The sequence below is a fragment of the Felis catus genome, chromosome D2 (assembly GCF_018350175.1).
Source record: "Felis catus isolate Fca126 chromosome D2, F.catus_Fca126_mat1.0, whole genome shotgun sequence".
Classification (NCBI taxonomy): Eukaryota; Metazoa; Chordata; class Mammalia; order Carnivora; family Felidae; genus Felis; species Felis catus.
The window spans coordinates 3,493,733-3,516,292 of NC_058378.1; the positions used below are offsets into that span (position 1 = coordinate 3,493,733).

At 36.7% G+C, this 22,560-nt stretch overlaps 1 protein-coding gene across 8 annotated transcripts in view; it reads left to right on the top strand.

Annotated features, from left to right (window-relative positions):
* The window catches only part of PCDH15 (protocadherin related 15), a 1,549,353-nt gene that overhangs the window by 1,169,590 nt on the left and 357,203 nt on the right, over positions 1-22,560 (top strand). For all 8 annotated transcript variants that reach the window (XM_045040943.1, XM_045040941.1, XM_045040940.1 and 5 more), the window contains one exon: positions 13,616-13,728. In XM_045040943.1, coding sequence (XP_044896878.1) covers positions 13,616-13,728 — 113 coding nt within the window. The remainder of the gene's footprint in view (positions 1-13,615; positions 13,729-22,560) is intronic.

Genomic DNA, 22,560 nt, shown 5'->3' on the forward strand with positions numbered 1-22,560 from the left:
ACAGTTAACCCCAAGATTAAAATCAAGACAAAAACTAAATGGAGAAAACTCAGAGCTTTGGAGAGATTTTGAAGAAAAAAAGGACCTTTTTAAAATAATTTTTGTTTACATTTATAATGGGAAAAGAGCCATCTCCTCGTTGTTGTTGTTGTCATTTTAATGTGAGTAGAGCTGACACAGGCTGTTGCATTAGTTTCAGGTGTACAACATAGTGATCTGACATGTCTGCACGTCACCGTGCTGCACTCACAAGTGTCGCTACCATCTGTTCTGTTCTATTGCTATTACCGTGTCATTGACCGTGTTCCTTATGCTCTGATTTTTATTCCCATGGCTTACTCATTCCATTACTGAAGGCTGTAGTTCCCTTCCCCTTCACCCATTTTGTCCATCCCCTACCCACCTTCCCTCTGGTAACCATCAGTTCTCTGTATTCATAGGTCTGATTGTGCTTTGAGTTTGTTTCACTCGTTTATTTTTATATTACACTTGTGAGTGGAATCATATGGTATTTGTCTTTCTCAGCCTGATTTTACTTATCATAAGACCCTCTGAGTTCATCCATGTTGCCTCAAATGACACGAACTCATCCCTTTTTATGGCTGTGAAATATTCCATTGTATGTATGTGTACATATGTGTATATAAATAATATATACCTTAATTCTTCATCTATTGATGGACACTTAGGTTGCTTCCCTGTCTTGGCTATGTCTTGGCTATTGTAAATGATGCTGAAATAAACATACAGGTGCATATATCTTTTCAAGGTCCTATTTTCCTTTTCCCTGATTAAATACTCTCATGTGGTAGCTCCATTTTTAATTTTTTGAGGAATCTCCACACTGTTTTCCACAGTGTTTACACCAGTGTGCATTGCCACCAACAATGCACAAGGGTTCCTTTCTCTCCACATCCTCACCAACACTTGTTGTTTCTTGTGTTTTTCATTTTAGCCATTACTTTATGTGTGAGGTCATATATCATGGTGGTTTTGATTTGCATTTCCCTAGTGATGAGTGATATTGAGCATCTTTTCATGTGTCTGGTGGCCATCTCGATGTCTTCTTTGAAGAAACGTTTGTTCATGTTTTCTGCCCATTTTTAATTGGATTATTTGTGTTTGTTGCTATTGAGTTTTATAAGTTCTTTATATATTTTGGATACTAATCCTTGATCAGATATGTCATTTGCAAATATCCTCTCACAGTCAGTAGGCCACCTTTTTGTTTTGTTGATTGTTTGCTTTGCTGTGTAGAAACTTTTTATTTTGATGTAATCCAAACAGTTTATTTTTGCTTTTGTTTCCTGGACCTTAGGAGACACATGTAAGAAAAATGTTGTGATGGCTAATTCCAGAGAAATTATTGCTATGTTCTCTTCAGAACTTTTATGGGTTCAGGACATATGTGTAGATCTTTAATCCAATTTGAGATTTTTTGTGTGTAGTGTGTTAGAAAGTCACCCAGTTTCATTCTTTTACATGTAGTTGCCCAGTTTTCCCAGTACCTTTATTGAAAAGACTGTCTCTTTCCCATTGCATATTCTTCCCTGTTTTGTCAAAGATTAATTGACCTTATAAATTGTGGGTTTATTGCTGGACTCTCTATTCTGTTCTGTTTATCTGTGTGTCTGTTTTTTTGCCAGTACTGTACTGTGTTCATTACTACAGTTTTTTTGTGATATATCTTGAAATCTGGAATTTTGATACCTCCAGCTTTGTTTTTCTCAGGATTGGTTTGATCACTTAGGGTCTTCTATGGTTCCATACAGATTTGAGTATCATTTGTTCTAGTTTTGTAAAAAATGTTGTTGGGGTTTTGATGTGGATTGCATAGAATCTGTAGATTGCTTTGGGTGATATGGACATTTTGACAATATTACTTCTTCTCCAAACCATGAGCATGGATGATCTTTTCATTTGTTTGTATCATCTTTAATTCCTTCCTTACTTGTTTTTCTTTCTTCCTTCCTTCCTTCCTTCCTTCCTTCCCTCCCTCCTTCTTTCCTTCCTTCCTTCCTTCCTTCCTTCCTTCCTTCCTTCCTTCCTTCCTCCCTTCCCTTCCCTTCCCTTCCCTTCCCTTCCCTTCCCTTCCCTTCCCTTCCCTTCCCTTCCTTCTTTCCTTCCTTTCTTTCAAAAGAAATTGAAGATGTGAAACCTATAACGTGAAATTTTATGGTTTTCAGAGTACAAGTCTTTCACCTCTTTGGTTAAATGTATTCATCCATATTTTATTATTTTTGATCTGATTGTAAGGTTTTCTTTTAAATTTTCTCTTTCTGCAACTTTGTTATTACTGTATAGAAATGCTACAGATCTCTGAGTATTGATTTTGAATCCCGCCACTTTACTAAATATGCTTATTACTTCTAGTAGTGTTTTTGGTGGAGTCCTAAGGTTTTATATGTATAGTATGCCATATGCAAATAGTGACAGTTTAATTTCTTTACTGACATGGATGCTTCTTATTTCTTTTTCTTGTTTAATTGCTGTGACTAAGGCTTCCTGTACTATATTGAATAAAAGTGGTGAGAGTGGACATCCTTGTCTTACTCCTGACCTGAGAGGGAAAGCTCTCAGTTTTTCACCATTGAGTATGATGTGAGCTGTGGGTTTTTCTTATATGGCCTATATTATGTTAGGTATGTTCCCTCTAACCCCATCTTATTGAGAGTTTTTGTCATGAATGGATCTCAACTCTTGTCAAATTCTTTTTCTGCATCTACTGAGATAATCATGATTTTATCCTTCATTTTGTTGGTGTGTTGTATGATGTTGATTGATTTATGAATATTGAACCATCCTTGCATCCCAGGAATAAACCCAACCAAATCATGGTGAATGATCTTTTCAATGTACTATTGTATGTGATTTGCAAATATTTTGTTGGAGATTTTTATATCTGTGTTCATTAGGGATATTAGCCTGTAGTTATCTTTTTTTGTGGTCTCTTTAATTTTTGGTGCTGGGTAATACTGGCCTCATAGAATGTATTTGGAAGATTTTCTCCCTCTTCTATTTTTGGAATAGTTTGAGAAGAATAGGTATTAACTCTTCTTTAAATGCCTTTTAGAATTAATTTGTTATTCCGTTTAGTCCTGGACTTCTATTTTTTGGTAGTCTTTGATTACTAACTCAATTTTGTTACTTGTAATCTGTCCAGATTTTATATCAGCCTGGTTCAATTTTGGAAGATTATGTTTCTAGGAATTTATCCATTTCTTCTGGGTGGTCCAGTTTGTTGGCATGTAGTTTTTCCTGGTATTCTATCATAAGCCTTTGTATTTCTGTGGTGTCAACGATTATTTGTGTGTGTGTGTGTGTGTGTGTGTGTGTGTGTGTGTGTGTGTGTCCTTTCTATGTATTTCTTGATGAGTCTGGCTAAAGTTTTGTCAATTTTGTTTATCTGTCCAAAGAACAAGCTCCTGGTTCCATAGATTGTTCTATTGTTTTCTTGGTTTCTACTCATTTATTTCTGCTCTGATGTTTACTGTTTACTTTATAGTCACCTTGGGCTTTGTTTATTCTTTTTCCAGTTTCTTTAGGCATAAGGTTAGATGTTTATTTGTATTATTTATTATTTCTTGAAGTAGGCCCATGTTGCTGTAAACTTCTCTCCTACAACTGCTTTCATTGCATCTCAGAAATGTGGGACCATTGAGTTTTCATTTTCATTTGCTTCCATGTATTTTTTTTTATTCATGGACTGCTTCATTGACCCATTGGCTGTCTAGTATCATGTTGTTTAGTCTGCACATGTTCATGTTTTTTTCCAATTTTTTTATGATTTATTTCTAGTTTTATAACATTGTGCTTAGAAAAGATGCATGGTGTGATTTCAAGCTTCTTAAATTTACTGAGATTTATCTTATGACCTAATATGTGATCTGTTCTGGATAATGTTCCTTCCTGTGCATTTGAGAAGAATATGCATTCTGTTGTTTCTGGATAGAATGTTCTGTTTGCATCTGTTATGTCAATCTGATCCATTGTATCATTAAAAGACATTGTTTTCTTGATTTTCTGTCTGGATGATCTATGCATTAATGTAAGTGAAGTGTTAGAGTTCCCTACTATCATTTTATTACTATCAATTTATCTCTTAATGTCCATTAATATCTGCTTTATGTACTTAAATGTTCCAGTGTTGAGTGTGTAGATATTTACAATTGTATTTTTTTTCTTGAATTGATCCCTTTATAATTAAGTAGTGCCCTTATTTGTCTTTTATGACAGTCTTTCTTTTAAAGTCTATTTTGTTTGATATAAGTATTACTATCCTGGATTTTTTCCACTTCCATATTTGCATGGTGAATATTTTTCTGTCTCCTTACTTTCAGGCTGTATTTATCTAGGTCTGAGTTCTGTCTCTTGCTGTCAGCATATAGATGGGTCTTGTTTGTTTGTGTTATCTATTCTGTCACCCTGTGTCTTTTGATTTTTGAATGGAACATTTAGACAATTTACATTTAAAGTAATTATTAATAGGTATGTACTTATCAACAGTTAAAAAATTTGTTTTCTGGTTTTTGTTTTTGTTTTGTTTTTTGTTTTTGTTTTTTAGTTTGTAATTCTTCTTTGTTCCTTTCTTCTCTTGCTCTTTTTGTGGTCAGTGAATATCTGTAGTGATTATTTGCCTTTCTCTTTATTTTTTGTTTTCTATACAGGTTTGGGGTTTGTGGTTTCAGTGAGGTTCATATGTAACATCCTAAGTAAATAGCAGTCCATATTAGTTTGGTCATTCAAGTTCAAACATTCTGAAAAGAAAAGAAAAAAAAAAAGAAAAGAGAAAAAATCATCTTTCTTTTTCCCCTTCTATTGTTTTCACTCCATTCTCTGCATGTTATATATATATATATATATATATATATATATATATATATATATACATATTTATATATATATATTTATATATATATAAATATATATATATAAATATATATATGTTCTCATATTTTAAATCTTTTTATTCATATTGTTTAATGTCTAATTGTGGTCATATCTTTTCCACTTAAATGAGTGGTCTTAACATTTTGTATTAGGCTGATTTAGTGGTGATAAACTCCTGTATAATTTATTTGTCTAGGAAACTCTGTCTTTCAAATCTGAATGATAATCTTGTTGGGTAAAGTATGCTTAGTTGTAGGTTTTTGTTTTTTGTGTTTTTTTTTCTTTCTTTCAGCCCTCTGAATATATCATGCCACTGCTTTCTGGCTTACAAGCTTTCTACTAAAAACTCAGCTAATAACCTTATAGGTTTTCCCTTCTAGGTAATTTTTTGTTTCTCTCTCACTGTTTTTAAGATTCTCTCTTTATTGTTTACCTTTGACATTTTATTATGTGCTATGGTGTAGAGTTCCTTGGGTTCATCTTGTTTGGAATTCTCTGTGCTTCTTGGACTTAGATGTCTATTTCCCTCCCTAGGTTATGGAGTTTTTTCAATTATTATTCAAATAAAGATTCTACACCTTTCTCTTGTTCTTCTTTTTCTGGGATCCCTGTAATATAAATGTTTGTTTACTTTATGTTGTCCAAGAGGTCTCTTAATCTGTCCTCATTTAAAAAAACAAAAAAAAAAAAAACAAAAAAACTCTTTTCTCTTTTTGTTGTTTTGCTTGTGTGCTTTTCATTACCCTGTCTTCCAGATGGCTGACACATTCTTCTGCATCCTCTCATCTACTATTGATTCCCTCTAGTGTGTGTGTGTGTGTGTGTGTGTGTGTGTGTGTGTTATTTTAGACATTGAATTCTTCAACTCTGATTACTTCATTTTAATATTTTTTGTCTCTTTACTGAAGATCTCACTGAGTTCTTCCATTCTTTTCTGCACCCCAGTGAGTTTCATTATGATCATTACTTGAAATTCTTTATCAGGTATATTGCTTATCTCTGTTTCATTTAGGTTTTTTTGTTTGTTTTTGCTTTTGTTTTATTTTGTTTTAGTTTTTTCTTGTTATTTTTTTTTGAAGCATATTATTCTGTCTCTTCATTTTGTTTGACTTTCTGTTTGTGTTTCTACGGATTGGGAAAAAGTTAATTGTCCTAAAGTTGAACAACTGGTCTTGTGTACAGTGTTCCCTATCCAGACCATGTATGCTTGGTGAATTTTAATGTTTGGTTGGAGCTGTGGCTATAAATGCTAGTTACACTTTTAAACCATGGCTTCTTACAAAAAGAATAAATGGGAAGAAAAGATAATAAGAAAAGAAAAGAAAAAATTGAGGAAAAAAGAAGAAAAAAAGAGAAGGAAGAAGAAATAAAAAAAGAGTAAAACCAAAATAAAGCAAGACAATTTTAAAAAGCAAAAACAAAAAGTAAAAAAAAACATATAATAATAATACAATAAATATTAAACAACAAACAAAACCCATAAACCACAGCTTGTTTTCTGTGTTCAGCACTACAGGGTGTCTGGTGTCGATTTATGGACACTAGGCACCCTGAGGACTCAAGCTCACTGTTGAGCTAAATTCTGCTCCTGTCTGGGTTTTAAATTGAGGGGGAAAGAATTTTTCTTCAGTTCCCTGAGTCTCTTACACCAGCGTTTTTTTGTTCTGTGTCCCAGCGTGCAAGGAGCTGGTGTGGGCTTGCAAATCCTAGGCTTGCTGCAGTTGCCAACTTTCTGTGACAGTCTGACTTTCCAGTTACGGCATCAGCACCCACTAATTATGGCATCTGAACCCCTCACGTATAGCTTCCAGACCCTGTTCTGGTCTGGGCTTCTAAGGGGGAGGGGGAGAGAGCATTTTCAGAGCTCCCTTTTAAACCCTGGCTTTGTTTTCTGTGCCCCAGTATGACCAGGATTGTTGTGAGCTTGTAGACCCTGGGTTCACTGAAGTCACAAGCTCACTGAGATGACTGGACCCACCTGTCATGGGGTCTGGACTCTGCTCCTGTTTAGGCTTTTAAGGTGGGGTGGGAATGTGAACCAGGGACTATCATTCTCTAGTCCCTCTGACCTGGAGAGCATTCTAGGGTTCCTCTGCTGCTTTCCGGAGTTCTCATGTTGTGTCTTCTACATGCTAGTTGCTCTTTTAAACCACTGCTTTATTTCTGTGCCCAAGGACAGAAGGTTCTGTTCCTGGTCCCTCAGTACTGTCCCTCTCCACGGCCGTTGGCAGCAGTGGGGGAGGGGAGTCCCTTCCTTATTGTGTCTCCGTCTCTCTTGCTTTTCTCTTGCTGTTCTCTCTCTATGCTTGTTCAGTAGCTGTTCAGTCAACCCTCAGTTCTTCTTCAGGAGCAACTGTTCTCTTAATAAGTGTAATTCAGTGTGCTCCATGGAGGAGGTGAGTTCAGGGTCTTCCCATATCACCATCTTGAACTGGAACCAAGAAGCAGCTTTTGTAAATGAATTAAGTATAGCTTTGCTAAGTGGAATGAATATCACATCTTCTAAATGAGAAAATTAAGTGAATCTGTAGGGTCCTTGAACTTAGACATGCACTTCTGTTCTTGGAAACATTTTTATACATCAATAATAGCCTGGCTTTTGTAAGATACTCAACATTCAGGGGTCACTTGAAAGTTTTCATTGAAAATCATCTGGATATAAGTTGTATATCATAATTGCTTTTGCTCTACCAAAGGAGAGGTTATAATGTTATTCAGCAGTAACATTTGACTGGGACCGATTATAAATTCCTACATGGCCACGATATAAAAACTTGGGAAATAGGCATAAATTTCCATGGCAATCCAATTTTCTTTGATAAGAATTTAGTTTTTAATACAGAGTGATAGAGTTAAGACATCACATTACTATTCATTTCATTGCTGGCAAAATGCTCCCATAACCGTCTTAGACTAACAACGCTAACATGAACAATATTATTACTACAGACTCTTTGTTTTTGTTTCTGTTTTTATAATTTCAGTTGTTGTAGAGCTACATTGCACTGTGAACAAGACATTAAGGTACTATCTTTGAAAGTTGTCTGGAATGGTCATTTTCTATTTGTATTTATGTCACCAAATGAATAAACACTTAGATTTTTTTATTTTACATTGATTTATTTTTGAGAAACAGAGTGAGACAAAGCGTGAGCGGGGGAGGGGCAGAGAGAGAAGAAGACACAGAATCTGAAGCAGGTTCCAGGCTCTGAGCAAGCGGTCAGCATAGAGCCTGATGCGGGGCTCGAACTCACAAACTGTGAGATCATGACCTGAGCCGAAGTCGGACGTTCAACCGACTGAGCCACCCAGGTGCCCCAAACACTTAGATTTTTAAATTGAATATTTATTTTTGTGATGTCCTTATATTCAATGTCTTATAATGATATATAATATTCATATGGCTCTAAAATTAAAAAAAAAAAACAGTGGTGTAGCTCGTTTAATCTAGCTTCATTGCCTATTCCCTCAAAACATTCCCTATTTCTCTCATACATAACACTTTTTTAATGTCATAGTTTATCATTTTTCCTAACATCCATATATACACATTTATGTGTATATATTTCCTTTTATTTGTATGTGTGTATGCTCCTCTTTCTTAAAAGTTAGTATATATACGCACTTTTCTCCAAGTTGTTTTGTCACTTTCTATAACTAAAGATAATTCTATAGTAATAGGTAAAGATATTTATCATTAATTTTTACATTTCAATTATTATCTGCCTTAGGATGTATCATCATTTACTCAACCAGACCACTCTTGATGTATATTTAAATGGTGACTACTTATTATGAAAATGCAAAAATTTCCTTGAAGTGGGATTTCTGGGTCAAAAATAGATGCTACTATGACTTTCTTCAATTTTTTAATTGTTGTTAAATATACATAACATACAGTTTCCCATCTTAACCATTTATAGGTATACAGTTTAGTGATATTAATTACATTTATAAGGATGTGTCTGCAGCTCTTTTCATTTTATAAAACTGAAACTTTATACACATTAAACAATAATTCCCTATTCTCTTCTTCCCCATGACCCCCGGAATACACAATTCTACCTATTGTCTCTGTGATTGTGACGAAGTAACTTATATAAGTAGAATCATGTGGTATTTATCTTTTTTATGATGAGTTTATTTTATCTATCATAATGCCCTCAAGGTCTAGCATATGTCAGCCTTTCACTATCCGTTTGTGTCTTGACATCTAAACTGTGTCTTGAGTCTGTTGTAGACAACATATAGTTGGATCATGCTTCTTTCTCAGTCCATTTGGTCAATCTCTGTCTTTGACTGTAGAGTTTAATTAATTAACATTTAAAGTCATTACTGCTAAGGAGGGACTTCTGTCATTTTGATATTTTTTTTCCATAGTCTTAAAGTTTTCTCATTTTCATTTCCTTCAGCACTGTCTTCTTTTGTGTTTAGTTGATTTTTTGTAGTGTTTAAATTCTGGTTTTTTTTAATTTTCTTTTGTGTGTATTCTATAACTGTTTTCTTTGTCTTCATCATGTGAATTATATTTAAATCCTAAGGTCATAGCACTCTAAGTTAAATTTATGCCAGCTTAAATTTAACAATATATAAAATTCTGGGGCACCTGGGTGACTCAGTCAGTTGAGTGTCTGACTCTTGATTTTGGCTCAGGTCCTGATCCCAGGTACAGGGGATCAAGCCCTGCAGTGGGCATTGCACTGAGCATGGAGTCTGCTTGGGACTCTCTCTTCTTCTGCCCCTCTCCCCTGCTCCTGAACTCTCTCTCTCTCTCTAAGAGAAATTAAAAAAAAAAAAAAATACAAAACTCTGCTCTTTTCCAGTTAAATCCTCACCTTTTTAGTCTATTTGTGTAACAAAATTACACGTTTATATATTGTGTGCCTGAAAACATAAAGTAATAATTCTTTTAAATTTCTTAGTCTCTTAAATTATGTAGAAATCACAGATTAGAGTTACAGACTTTGGTACTATAATACCAGCTTTTGTGATCGCCCATACATTGACCTTTGCGAGATCTTTGTTTCCCCCTACCGCTGGACATTATTGCCTGGTGCCTGCCCATTGTAACCTTCAGGATTCCCTTGACACTTCTTGCAGGGCTGGATTAGTAGTAATGAACTCTCTCAGCTTTTATCCGGCAAGTCTTAATTTCTCTGCCACTTTAGAGGACAGTTTTCCCAGGTACAGAATTCTTTTTTGACATTTTTTTTTCTTTTAGTACTATGAATAAATAGGGTCACTGTCTTCTGGCCACCAAAGTTTCTAATAAGAAAGAGGCTGATAATCTTATTGAGGATCCTTTGTATGTGAGGAGTAATTTCTCTCTAGCTGTTTTCAAGATTCTCTTCTTGTCTTTGTCTTTTGTGTTTGATTATGAAGTGAGTTGGTGTGAGTCTCTTTACATTTATCTTAATAAATTTCATTGAGCTCTTTAAATGTATATCTGTATCTCTATATTTCATCAGACTTTGGCAGTTTTCAGCCATTATTTTTTCAAACCTTCTTTTTCTTTTCTCCTTCTGAGACTCCCACAATGTGTATGTTGGTCTTGTTAATAGTGCCCTATTGGTCAATTAGGCACTGTTCCTTCCCTTTTATTTAATCATGTTTTTTTTTTTCTTTTCCTGTTACTCAGCATCAATAATTTCCATTGCCCTAGCTTCAAGTTTATTGATTCTTTCTTCTGCCTGCTCCAATTTGCATTTCAACCTCTCTAGTAAACTTTTTATTTCAGTTCTAGAATTTCTTATAGTTTCCTGTAGTTTCTTTTCAGGTTATCTGTCTCTTTTCCATTTTATTAATACATAAGTTTCTTGACTTTCTCTACATCTATTTTTAGTTCTTTGGACATCTTTAAGGCATCTGTTTTAACATCTTTATCTAGTAACTCATCAATCAGGTGTTTTTCAGGGCCAATTTCTATTCATTTTTTTCCCTTTGAATGGGCCATACTTTTCTGTTTTTATGTATATCCTGTGTCATTGTTATTGTTGCTGTTGTTGTATATACCCTGTGTTGTTGTTGTGGTTGCTGAAAACTGGACATTTGAATCTAATAATGTGGTAATTCTGGAAATCAGAATTTTTCACCTTCCCAGAATTTACTGGTTTTTATTTCTATTTTTGTTTAATTCTGTTTGTGTGTGTGTATACATATACATATACATATACATATACATATACATATACATGTACATATACATGTACATATACACACATGTATACGTGTGTGTGTGTATACATGTATATATGTTTTCTTTATTGTAGTCTGTCTCTGTGGTGAGGACTAGTCTGAGGTGTAAACCTAGGGTCTTCTCAAGTAGTTTCTGAGCTATGACTTCCCCTGGGTATGCACATTGACTTGCTAATTTCCCTCCATGTGTAGTTGCTTTTAATGCCTGGCTTCCAAAGGGAAAAAGGGAGAAAAAAGAATAGGGTGAAAAGGTTGCTAGCCCTTTGAATTCCCTGGAAATTTCCTCAGTCTAAGTGGAGTGGCTTACAGCAAGAAGGGTGGGTGTGACAATAGTCACCTGCATCTCTGTTATTAGAAACAGCAGTCACTGATGAGGGCACAGATCTCTGATATTTAGAGGACATGGTCCTTTTTGCCCATAATTACTCCCAGCAGCAGTGTGCAAGCTGCTACAGGAATATGTGCCCAGCTCCCTGCCAAGTGGCAGAGGGGTGGGAGATGTGTAACTGCTACTGTGCTAAGAGTTGTAATTGATGGAAATTAATCATATTTTACTATCCAAACCTTACTCCAGAAGTTGGAACACTGAAATAAACTCTGGAGTTCTAAAATAGCTGTATCAGAAAGATCTTGCCAATTCTTGTTTACATGAAGATAGATTCCTGATATCATCTTCTCAGAATTCCCCAATACTCATATCGTTCTCATATACTATGCCAGATTTTCCATCATAAGTTTGTAACACTCTTTTAATAATACCAGGAATGTCTGGAAGTACATTTTTTCTCACTGGCTCACCAATAGAGTGGAGTGTCCACTTGGGACCATTGCTAATCTAACAAGTAACAAATGGAATTTCATTGTGGTTTTCATTTGAATTTTTCTTCTTGTGTATAAAGGTGAGCATCTTTGTACATGATGAAAAGTCATTTACCTTTCTCTTTCTGTGAACTCTCTTTATTCTCACGCAGTGTTTTGTGTTTTGTTTTTTTTTTAATGTACAGATGATGTTTTTCTTTCCTAATTTGTAAATCTACATATGTTAGGGATTTGAACATTTTGCATCTGTTGTTAATTGCAAATATTTTCCCTAGCTTGTCACTTGTGGCTTTACTTTGTTTATTGTGTCTTGCCAAGCTATTTTGTAATGTCATCAAATTTATCTCTTTATTCCCTTATTGCTTCTTGATTTTCAGCCATAGTTAGGAGAGATATGCCCACTCTCACATTATAGTAGAATTCATCTGTGTTTTCATCTATTACTAGCACTTGTATTGTTTTATTGTTTATTATATATGAATATCCTCTCCATTTGAGATTTACGCTAGTATAAAGAATGGATGCAATTTGATCATTTTCTGTATGGCTCTTCTATTTGATAAATGATAGTATTCAAAAATCCATTTTCCCCTACTGTTTGGAGATGATTCCTTTATCATCTGCTAAATTGTCATGTGCAATTTTGACTATTTCTGGATTTTCAAGTCTATTGTACTGGCAAACTTTTTTATTTCCTCTCACATAATGCCCCAGGAGAGTTTCTCTTCTTGTCTCAGTGTTGAAGCAAAGAAGTAATAGAAATTAACCCATTTTTTGATATGTCTGACTTCTGGCACCCTGGATTGGAATTCAAGCTCTATCTTACATTGTCCCTTTGATCTTGTACACATTATTTAATATCTCAAAGTTCTCAAGTCCTTCTCTGTAAAATGGGATTGATTTACAGACTTATTGATGATAATTTACATAAAGCATTTAGCACAAAGTAGGCTTTAATACTTGGAAGCCATAGTTATTTTATTCTTACAGTTACTGTTTTGCCAAATGCATAATATATTCCATAGTTACATGATATGACTTCTGTTTCTTCAATTTGAGACAAAGAATATCATGTTAAACAAAGGAAGATAATGAAATTGAAGAAAATTTCTGCAGGAAGAAATGTGCTTCAATTCACTATAATGCCTGTATTTAAGAAATATCCTCTGTAGGCATTAAGAGTATCATCAATGTATTTTGATTTAATATGATTGATGTAATTGGCTGGATTCTTGCCTTTAGAAAAATATTTTACCAGCTGGAACAGAATACGTTCATTTTAATTTTCAAGCAGCTTGATATTTGGTACAAATTACTAGTCTTTGTTTATTACAAGATATGGTAGAAGACCATGCAGACCATAATTAAGATTTATGCACCATTAAAACACAATTTTATAATTCAAAATTTGCTCTCCCGACACTTAATATCTCTTTTCATATGATGAAGTTTCAAGTTAATTAAAGAGCTCTCCTAATAAAAGATATTTAGAAAACCATCCAAACAAGAAATATTTTCCATCTTTCTTACTCATAAGCTAATTAATTACATACTACATTTGTGTCTCCTTTCCCTAGACTGCATAATTTTTAAACTTAATTTACTAATGAAATTGTGATTTTGTTCCTCGGTTGATGAAGGAAAACAGATATAGCACACACACATATTACCTCTTGTTCTCAATTAATACTGAAATCTCACTGTCTTTCAGGGACTCCGGAGGATTACCCACGATTTTTCCATATGCATCCTAGGACGGCAGAACTTAGCCTCCTGGAGCCCGTAAACAGAGATTTTCACCAGAAATTTGATTTGGTTATTAAGGTAAATTAAATTAATGTTTTATTACCTTGTGTTTCTAAACTGCTAATCAAAGAAACCAATAGCGGCTACTGTAGGCTCTTTTATGTTATAAAACATAAAATTAATCTGACAGCAGTTAGCCAATGTTTTTGTTAAAAAAAATTGAACTGTGGCAGTTCTATTGTGTTGTGTTTCTTTAAAATATCTGTTTTGGGGTGCCTGGGTGGCGCAGTCGGTTAAGCGTCCGACTTCAGCCAGGTCACAATCTCGCGGTCCGTGAGTTCGAGCCCCGCGTCAGGCTCTGGGCTGATGGCTCGGAGCCTGGAGCCTGTTTCTGATTCTGTGCCTCCCTCTCTCTCTGCCCCTCCCCCGTTCATGCTCTGTCTCTCTCTGTCCCAAAAATAAATAAAAAAAAAAAAAACATTGAAAAATAAAATATCTGTTTATATTATGATGAGATTCAAATACTGAGCATTTTTATATGTAATCAATGTCCTGGTCAAATGTATATAATACTACATAACATAACTTTGTTACACTTCTAGGGTTTAATTTTTCTTGCCAAAAGAAACTAATTTTTGACCACAAAACCTTGACTAATGACTATATTTTAAATGTGCATGCATTCATATATTTATTTATTTTAATAATGTATTGTTTTAAAACTATTGTTGCTCTTTCTAACATAAAAACAAAAGATCTTGCCTTTCCAGAAATTCTTTTAATATATGTCTCGTTATTTTCTTTATTTTGAAAAATGATCCCAGACTGGAAAAATTATCAAAGCGAGGGGAATCCATTTGGCATTACAACAACAGTTTAATAATATTTACTGTATTGTAATAAAATCATTTAAAAGGTACTGTGGAAACCCAGATGATCTGCCAGTTAATTCTGATAGACTTTGCTGGGAAGGTAATATTTGAGCTGGACAGGGAAGGAATAATGGTAATTTATGGAGGGCACTCTAATTAATAGAACAGACACAAGCAAGAACATGGGATAAATCTAAACAATGGGTATTATATGACTTTCTCATATCTACACACAGAGAACCATAACTATAGAAATGAATCCCTAGGATATTTTTTTTTAATTTATAAGTGTTAAAAGGAAGTAAGATGGGGAAACTTACTGAGCAAGTACATTGTACAAGTTAAGTTCATTTTTCATTGCATTAGAGCCACAACCTTAGTCATATGCTTACTGGTACAAATGTGTAACTAAGTTCAGGTAAGGTGAGTGATTGATTCAGAGTTAACCTCACTAAAAAGCAGCATCTAAGTGAGGGCCATACTCTTTCACTCCACCCAGATGCAGTTGCTTAGGAATGGTTGTGTGGCTTAAATATGTGTCACCGCAACTGCAAACAATCATCCATAGACAAACAGTTAATGTTAGCTCAAATTAGGATGTATTTTGTGAGCACTGATCCCGTTGTGCATTGCCAGATCCTGAGATTAGTTGGTTGTCTTCTGTCCTTGAAGAACTTGTAGTCTATGAAGGCAAAGAGTTATATAGGCTGATAAATCAAATATAACACATCAGCCTGCTAATATAATAGGAGGATCACTAAAACGTGCTGGAAAAGCACAGACTAGGGAGATATCAATTAATCTGGGGACTCAGAGAAGATGTTCTGCAGATTGTGCCAAGCTCAGTGTTGCTTCATAGGAAGAGTTCGGCCAATGGATAGAAGTTCCTTATGTCTGAACATAAGGAAGAGCAGAAGTGGAAACGAGGAGGCATGATGTAGGCGGCTATGAGTGGTTAATGGGGAAACGAGGTATAGAGGCAGAACATGGAAGAGCCTCGTGTAAGACTATTTCCTTGGATTTTGTTTAGTAGGACTTGGGAGTCATTCCACAAAGACAGACTCCTTTTACCATTTGTGTACACTGGCCACGCATGAGATTTATCTTCTTGCACTGACTATTTTAATTATCATGGAACTATATAAAACTCAAAAATACGTTTCCGTTGTCTACCGGTGATCTGCTTATACTCCTGTGGTGCTGCTCTCTGTGGGAGGTGAGAAACCCGATGAAGCAGTGTTTCCAAACCGCCTCATTTCAAACCTGAAATCAGTGATTTTCCTTTATTATAAGGTTAGTTGTCCTGGCATACCCAGGTATGGTGAAACTCAGCCCATCAATTACAGAGACCAAAATCAATTAGAACAGGCCATAGATAATTTTTTTATGGTTTAATAACACTATATATTATTAATGAAAGTTTTTACAGACATTATTAGATTCAAATTGCTGTGTTTTGTGTGCAGTCAAGGGGATAATAAGCAAAGATATCAATCTATAAGAATAATAATGTGCCACCTGCTTGAATAATAGCTGAATAGTGTGGCTTTGTATAGGGATCCATTGAAATGCTACAATCTGGCAGTTGTCTCTTGTAGGTCTTTCAGCTTCTTCCCTTTTTCTTATTTTAATAATGCTTCATTTTTCATTGGCCATAAAAGTTTTTATTGGATTTGATCCCAATTTCTGTTTTGGAAGCTAAGGAAAAATAAAACAAAATGAAGCATTTTCTCCTAGACTTTGAGAATTCTGCTTTTAAAAGATACATGCACATTGCACAGCTGGTAAGTGTCATGGTTAAGAAATTTATCATCTTTATTTCATTCGGCTCAGCCAGTGATTCATTCAGCATCCTACAAAAATGGAAAGGTGAGACTAGGAAGAGAAAATGGAGTAGTTCACCAGCTTTAAGATATTACAGGATTGGAACTTGTCCAGTTAAAAGAGGAAAGGGCATTCATTTCTAGATGCTATTCCAAATCTAAAATAAATGTCATCACTTAAGCATTTTTAAAATGAAGCACACATTTTGAATAAGAATCACACATTTGGTTGGCTCAGGATGGTTCATATTCATGCCTGTTGTCTTTGTGTAATTATTCATAATATCTCTTTCACTTTCGAAACCATCCCAGTTTGGATGAAAAGTTACGTGATCACCATAGTTACGAAGCAAAAAGCAACTATGAGATAGAAATACAAAAGCATATTTTAGATTCTGGGTGATCATGAATTAGTTCATGCATGAAGTCTCATTAACAAAGCCCAGAAAATTCTCTTTTGTTATTGTAAGTGTAGTATTTAAAAGAGAAAACTATTAGTACATATGTTGGTGCTCCAGATATCTAACACAAATTTCTAATGGATAAATTATTAACAATTCACTGCCTGGCAGTTGCTCAAACATTTTGCTTTTTATCTAAAAAGCAATTTGCTTTTTATCTAAATCCCATGGGTTCAAACGAGGCTCACAGACAGGATTGTATTATGGTCTGTCCGATTTTTACGTTTTCCCACTGGCTTGCTTCTACCGTCTAGCAGGCTGACCTGTATTCCTTGTCCGTCCACGCCCTGAGCCTATCAACTGGAGCCCTCATTAGTCACCTGCACGCTTGCCGCTTTCCGTCTGGCCGTCCTGGAGCACTAGCAGTACTCTCCAGTCGCCCTGTTCTCTCTGCCTCCGGGCATTTGTAGATGCCGCCTTGCCTCCTGAATCTTCCTATCCTTTCTCATGGGAGTCTAGTTCACACCGAGGCACCAGTAATTAGCATCGGTGGGCTTTACTTCCTCTGGAAGGGCGTGGCCACCGGTTGGAGGCTTCTTCTTACATCCCTGCTTGTCCCTATGGTGGCTCTGATCACTCTACATTCAGTTTTTCTGTTTATTTTCTCTTGACCTCTGCAGTAGTGCAGATTGTAATATATGTCTTCACACTGTGGCCCAAGACCCTACCCCATCCGTGTATACCGCATACAAGGTGCTCGATGAATTGTCGTGTTAGTTTTCCCCCTGGCATAAGAAAACTTGTAAAGCTGCTAGTTTTGTGTACCTACATCATCACTGTATTTACATACATACTTTTTTTTATGAAATTTATTGTCAAATTGGTTTCCATACAACACCCAGTGCTCATCCCAACAGGTGCCCTCCTCAATACCCATCACCCACCCTTCCCTCCCTCCCACCTATCAACCCTCAGTTTGTTCTCAGTTTTTAAGAGTCTCTTAAGTTTCGGCTCCTTCCCTCTCTAACCTCTTTTTTTTTTCCTTCCCCTCCCCCACGGTCTTCTGTTAAGTTTCTCAGGATCCACATTACATAGATACTTTTGAAAGTGTATGCGTTCAGTACAACTTTATCTTGTGTCTATTGCCAGAAAAAAGTTGCAATAAACTTTTCAAATTCAATCACTTGGGGGTGAGGGGGAGGGCTAGACCTATGTTAAGGCAGAGTTTAAAGCCATTTATGACTATATTAAAAAAAGAAAAAAACCTCTTCCTAAGGCAAAGATATATATTGACACAAAAAAATGAGCCACAGAATTGAAACTGGCGAGCTTAAATATTAGTGATGATGTGACGGTTATCCTGGGGAGTTACTTGGCTCCAGTCATGTGACAAAACAGCGCATCCTAGGAAGGACTGAGGCTCAAGAGAACAGCTACATGGCACATGGGTTTCTGATGCCACAGATCATTGGGTTCTATCTGAACGGGGATACTCATTGCACTCTACTTCACAGAGATTCCGTGGAAAACTCAGGCTCGCTTGTTTTTAAGGCATCTGGCATTTGCTGGTTTTCAGTTTGCCACATCTTTCCTGAGCCCTTAAGAGGTGCCTGACATTTTGCTTGGTGTTGAAGAGACAGAAATGTGTGGAGGCTTTGCCTCAAGGAAACCGCAGGTATGGAAACGACGATTTTAGACTGACCTCCCTTCTGAGGTCTGCATCGATGTTTGCAATTACCGGCTGGATAACTAGTCCCAGGGCAATGCAGGCGTGTCGTGTTGAGAGTGCAGCACACTCAGCACCTGTGAAAACCTGAAGCCCTCTACTCCTGCTTTTCTCTTGGCTCACCACCACCACAGTCGTCCGGGCACCCCATCTAGGAGATGCCAGCTCCCCAGACACCTGTCCTGCGGTCCACGTCCAGTTACCATTGGGTCTTCTCCACGTAGCTCTGGGGTTTCTCCTGCCTGTCTCCCCAGCCCCGTGCCCATGGCAGTTCTCTGGCCCCCACCATCAAGGCCACCCTCTCATGCAGGTGGTCTCTCCAACCTCAGCTGCTTCTCCTATCCCGGCCCTGCACGTTCCCAACAGAATGTTGCTAAAACAGAAATAGGTCAAGTCACTCCATGTTGCCTTCAGGACACTGGATTATTTACCCACCACATGTATTTTCCATGGAGAACTTTGCCGATTCAAAAGGTCACAGGTGTCAAAAGCAGACAGGTGGAGCTGAGGAGCAGCTGACAAGGGGACATCAGTCATCCCGTCTCAGAATAAAAAGGGTGGCATCTCCCATGAAAACGGAACTGTCAAAATCAGTTAAGTCTGCTGAGGAGATGGTGAAGTATAAGTTACTGTTCTTTCTGCTGTTGCCTGAGTCTTGTCAGTGTCTCAGAAAAAGGAGAAATAAAGAGGGGCAAAGAAAGGCGTGCATACTCCCTTTAGGGAAGATTGACTAGGAGTCTCCAGTGAGCTGGGGTTAGGACAGAAAACCTTGGACCTGATGTTTCCATCCACAGGAAGCAAGACAAATGCTATGGGGGAAATACTCTAGCTGAGTGTGCTCTCCCTGTCCTAACAGATCCCTGCTCACAGACAAAGCACAGACATGCCCCACATCTCAGTTCGGCAGGTCAGTAGACAATAAACTGTGTCTGCCCTAATAGCAGAATCACTAAGGTGAGGAAGTTGGAATCCATTAAGAGTGAAAGTCCTTTATATATTTTAGAGAAGTTATCCCACAAAAATTTCAAGGATTAGTTCTTATTAGTAATGAAATAGCAAATGCTCCATGGATTTCTTAATGACTAATACTTTTGGAAAACCATCAACACGTTTGATACATGCTCATCTTTTATTTTAATTTTAGGTTCCTTTTTTAAATTAATTAATTAATTTTTAAATTTATATTCAAGTTAACATATAGAACAGTCTAGCCTTCAGGTCTAGAACCCAGTAATTAATCACTTACGTGAACACCCAGTGCTCATCCTGAAAACTGTCCTTCTTAATGCCCATCACCAATTTAGCCCATCCTCCACCCACTTCCCTTACATCAATTCTCAGTTTGTGCTCTGTATTTAAGAGTCTCTTATGGTTTGCCTTCCTCTCTGTTTTTATCTTATTTTTGCTTCCCTTCCCCTATGTTCATCTGTTTGGTATTTTAAATTCTACATATGAGTGAAATCATATGATATTTGTCTTTCTCTGACTTATTTCACTTAGTATAATACAGTCTACTTCCATCCATGTCATTGCAAATGGCAAGATTTTATTCTTTTTTGATGGCTGAGTAGTATTCCATCTTCTTTATCTATTCATCTGTCAATGGACATTTGGGCTCTTTCCATACTTTGGCTATTGTGGATAGTGCTGCTATAAACATTGGGGTTCATGTGCCTTTGAATCAGCATTTTTGTATCCTTTGGATAAATGCCTAGTAGTGTAATTGCTGGGTCAAACAGTAGTTCTCTTTTTAATTTTCTGAGGAAACTTCATACTATTTTCCAGAGTGGCTTCACCAGTTTGCATTCCCACCAACAGTGCAAAAGGGTTCCTCTTTCTCCGCATCCTCACCAATATCCGTTGTTTCCTGAGTTGTTAATTTTAGCCACTTTGACAGATGTGAGGTGGTATCTCAATGTAGTTTTGATTTGTATTTCCCTGATGATGAGCGATGTTGGCATCTTTTCATGTGTCTGTTAGCCAACTGGGTACCTTATTTGGAATAGTGTCTTTTCATGTACTCTGCACATTTCTTTTTTTTTAATTTATTTTTGTTTTACATTTTACTTATTTTTGATACAGACAGAACACAAGTCGGGGAGGGGAAGAGTGAGAGGGAGACACAGAATCCAAGCAGGCTCCAGGCTCCGAGCTGTCAGCACAGAGCCCGACGTGGGGCTCGGACTCACAAACCAGGAGATCATGACCTGAGCCGAAGTCGGACGCTCAACCGACTGAGCCACCCAGGAGCCCCAACTCTGCACATTTCTTAACAAACCCAACACACACAAAACAAATTTTATATTCCTTCTTAAAAATTTGCACAGTAAAGATTAACACATAAAACATTATTTTTGTTTCCTCAAAAGAACACTGTATACTTGTACATCCTTCTGGTTGTCCCCAATTCTAAAAAATTCTAAGCATGAGGCTGAATTATTTAGTAATATGACAATTATGGAAATTAATAAAAGGAAAGAACATATTGTGCCCTCAGAGCAGAAATACAGCATACCAGTTGAATACAGTGTCTATCCAAATGTGCAAGCTGCCGACAGAAACACGGGGGTGATAGTTTATTTGGCCTCCTTCCTTCCTCACAAGGTGACCTGCAGGTGCTTGGAAGAGGAAAAACAATTTATCCATTCTCGTCACGGTGCCTTGATTTCGGCAAGTCCCCCTTGTCTGCAAAGGTCGTTGTATGAATACGGCAGCAAGTGAAAATACTGTAAAATGTTCTAATGAAGCTGCTTTCTGAGCGGCCCTTTTGCCATACCTCCCCAGTACATGCCTCTACATCCATCTACAGCCATTCCCAGGGAATCTCCATAAGCTCCTTGCTTGTTGCATGGAAAACTTTAGACATACTCTCAACCTTGTGAGTTCAGTAGGTCTACTCACTATTTTTTCTCAAGAGTCACCAGGTACAGGGGCACCTGAGTGGCTCAGTTGGTTAAGCATCTGACTCTTGGTTGCGGCTCAGGTCATGGTCTCACAGTTTGTGGGTTTGAGCCCCACGCTGGGCTCTGTGCTGGCAGTGTGGAGCCTGCTTGGGATTCTCTCTCCCTCTCTCTCTCTGTCCCTTCCCAGCTCATGTTCGCTCTCTCTCCCCCTCTCTCTCAAAATAAATAAATAAACCTTTTCTTTAAAAAAGAATAACCTGGTATATAGGTGAAACACTAAACTCCCACTCTCCCTATTTTCCAGGCCCTGAAAAATAACCCACTTGGAGATCAATTTTTTGGGATATTGATGGGTTTTTGTGAAATTCAGATATTCCAAGATGAACTTTTCCAGTTGACCAGTTCACATAAGACACTTCAGCTGTTGGGAGAAAACCCAGTCGGAACAGGATCAGAACCCTGCATGGGCCTCTGCTGACTGGGGAGGCAGATGGCATGGCAAAATGAGGGAGATAAAACAGTCAGGAGCATTCCAGAAAAAGTTACTACTTTATCACTATCATAATTCTGTCTCTGGCTGGCCGTGCTATTTATAGCCAAGATGATTCCCATGTTCAAAGCACCAGCCAATGAGTCTGACATATCTGTGATTAGCAGGGGTTCCTGAGCTCGTGTCTTCCCCAAAGTGACTGATTTTTTTCCTTCTTTAAATCATTCAAAATTGGTTTAGTCATTCTGGTGCCGGTTTGTATCTCAGACACCAAGAAAGATTTTTATTATTGAAAGATATACAGGAACTTTGCAGATTCATTGCAATAAATTATAAACAGAATGGGCATATTCTTCAAGTGAAGATACAATATACTTCACTTTCTTAAAAATATTCCTTTGGTGGGAAGTGTGTCCATATTATTGTATTGTCATATTATGAACTTTTGTCGCGTGTGCATTGTCTATCTTCTGTCTAGTGAAGATATTTTTTTTTTTTTTTTTTTTTGCTGGTCAAACAGAAAATGTATTTATTTCCAGCCAAGGATGTATTTCTTTGCTACACTTACGACATTACAGACAAATCAGTATTTGTGTGTAATATACAAAGCGGTGTTTTGCATTTTATCTGGTAAATCATTATATGGCTTTTTAAGTCCTCAGATATTTTTTAGTGACTTATAAATCCACTTGCTG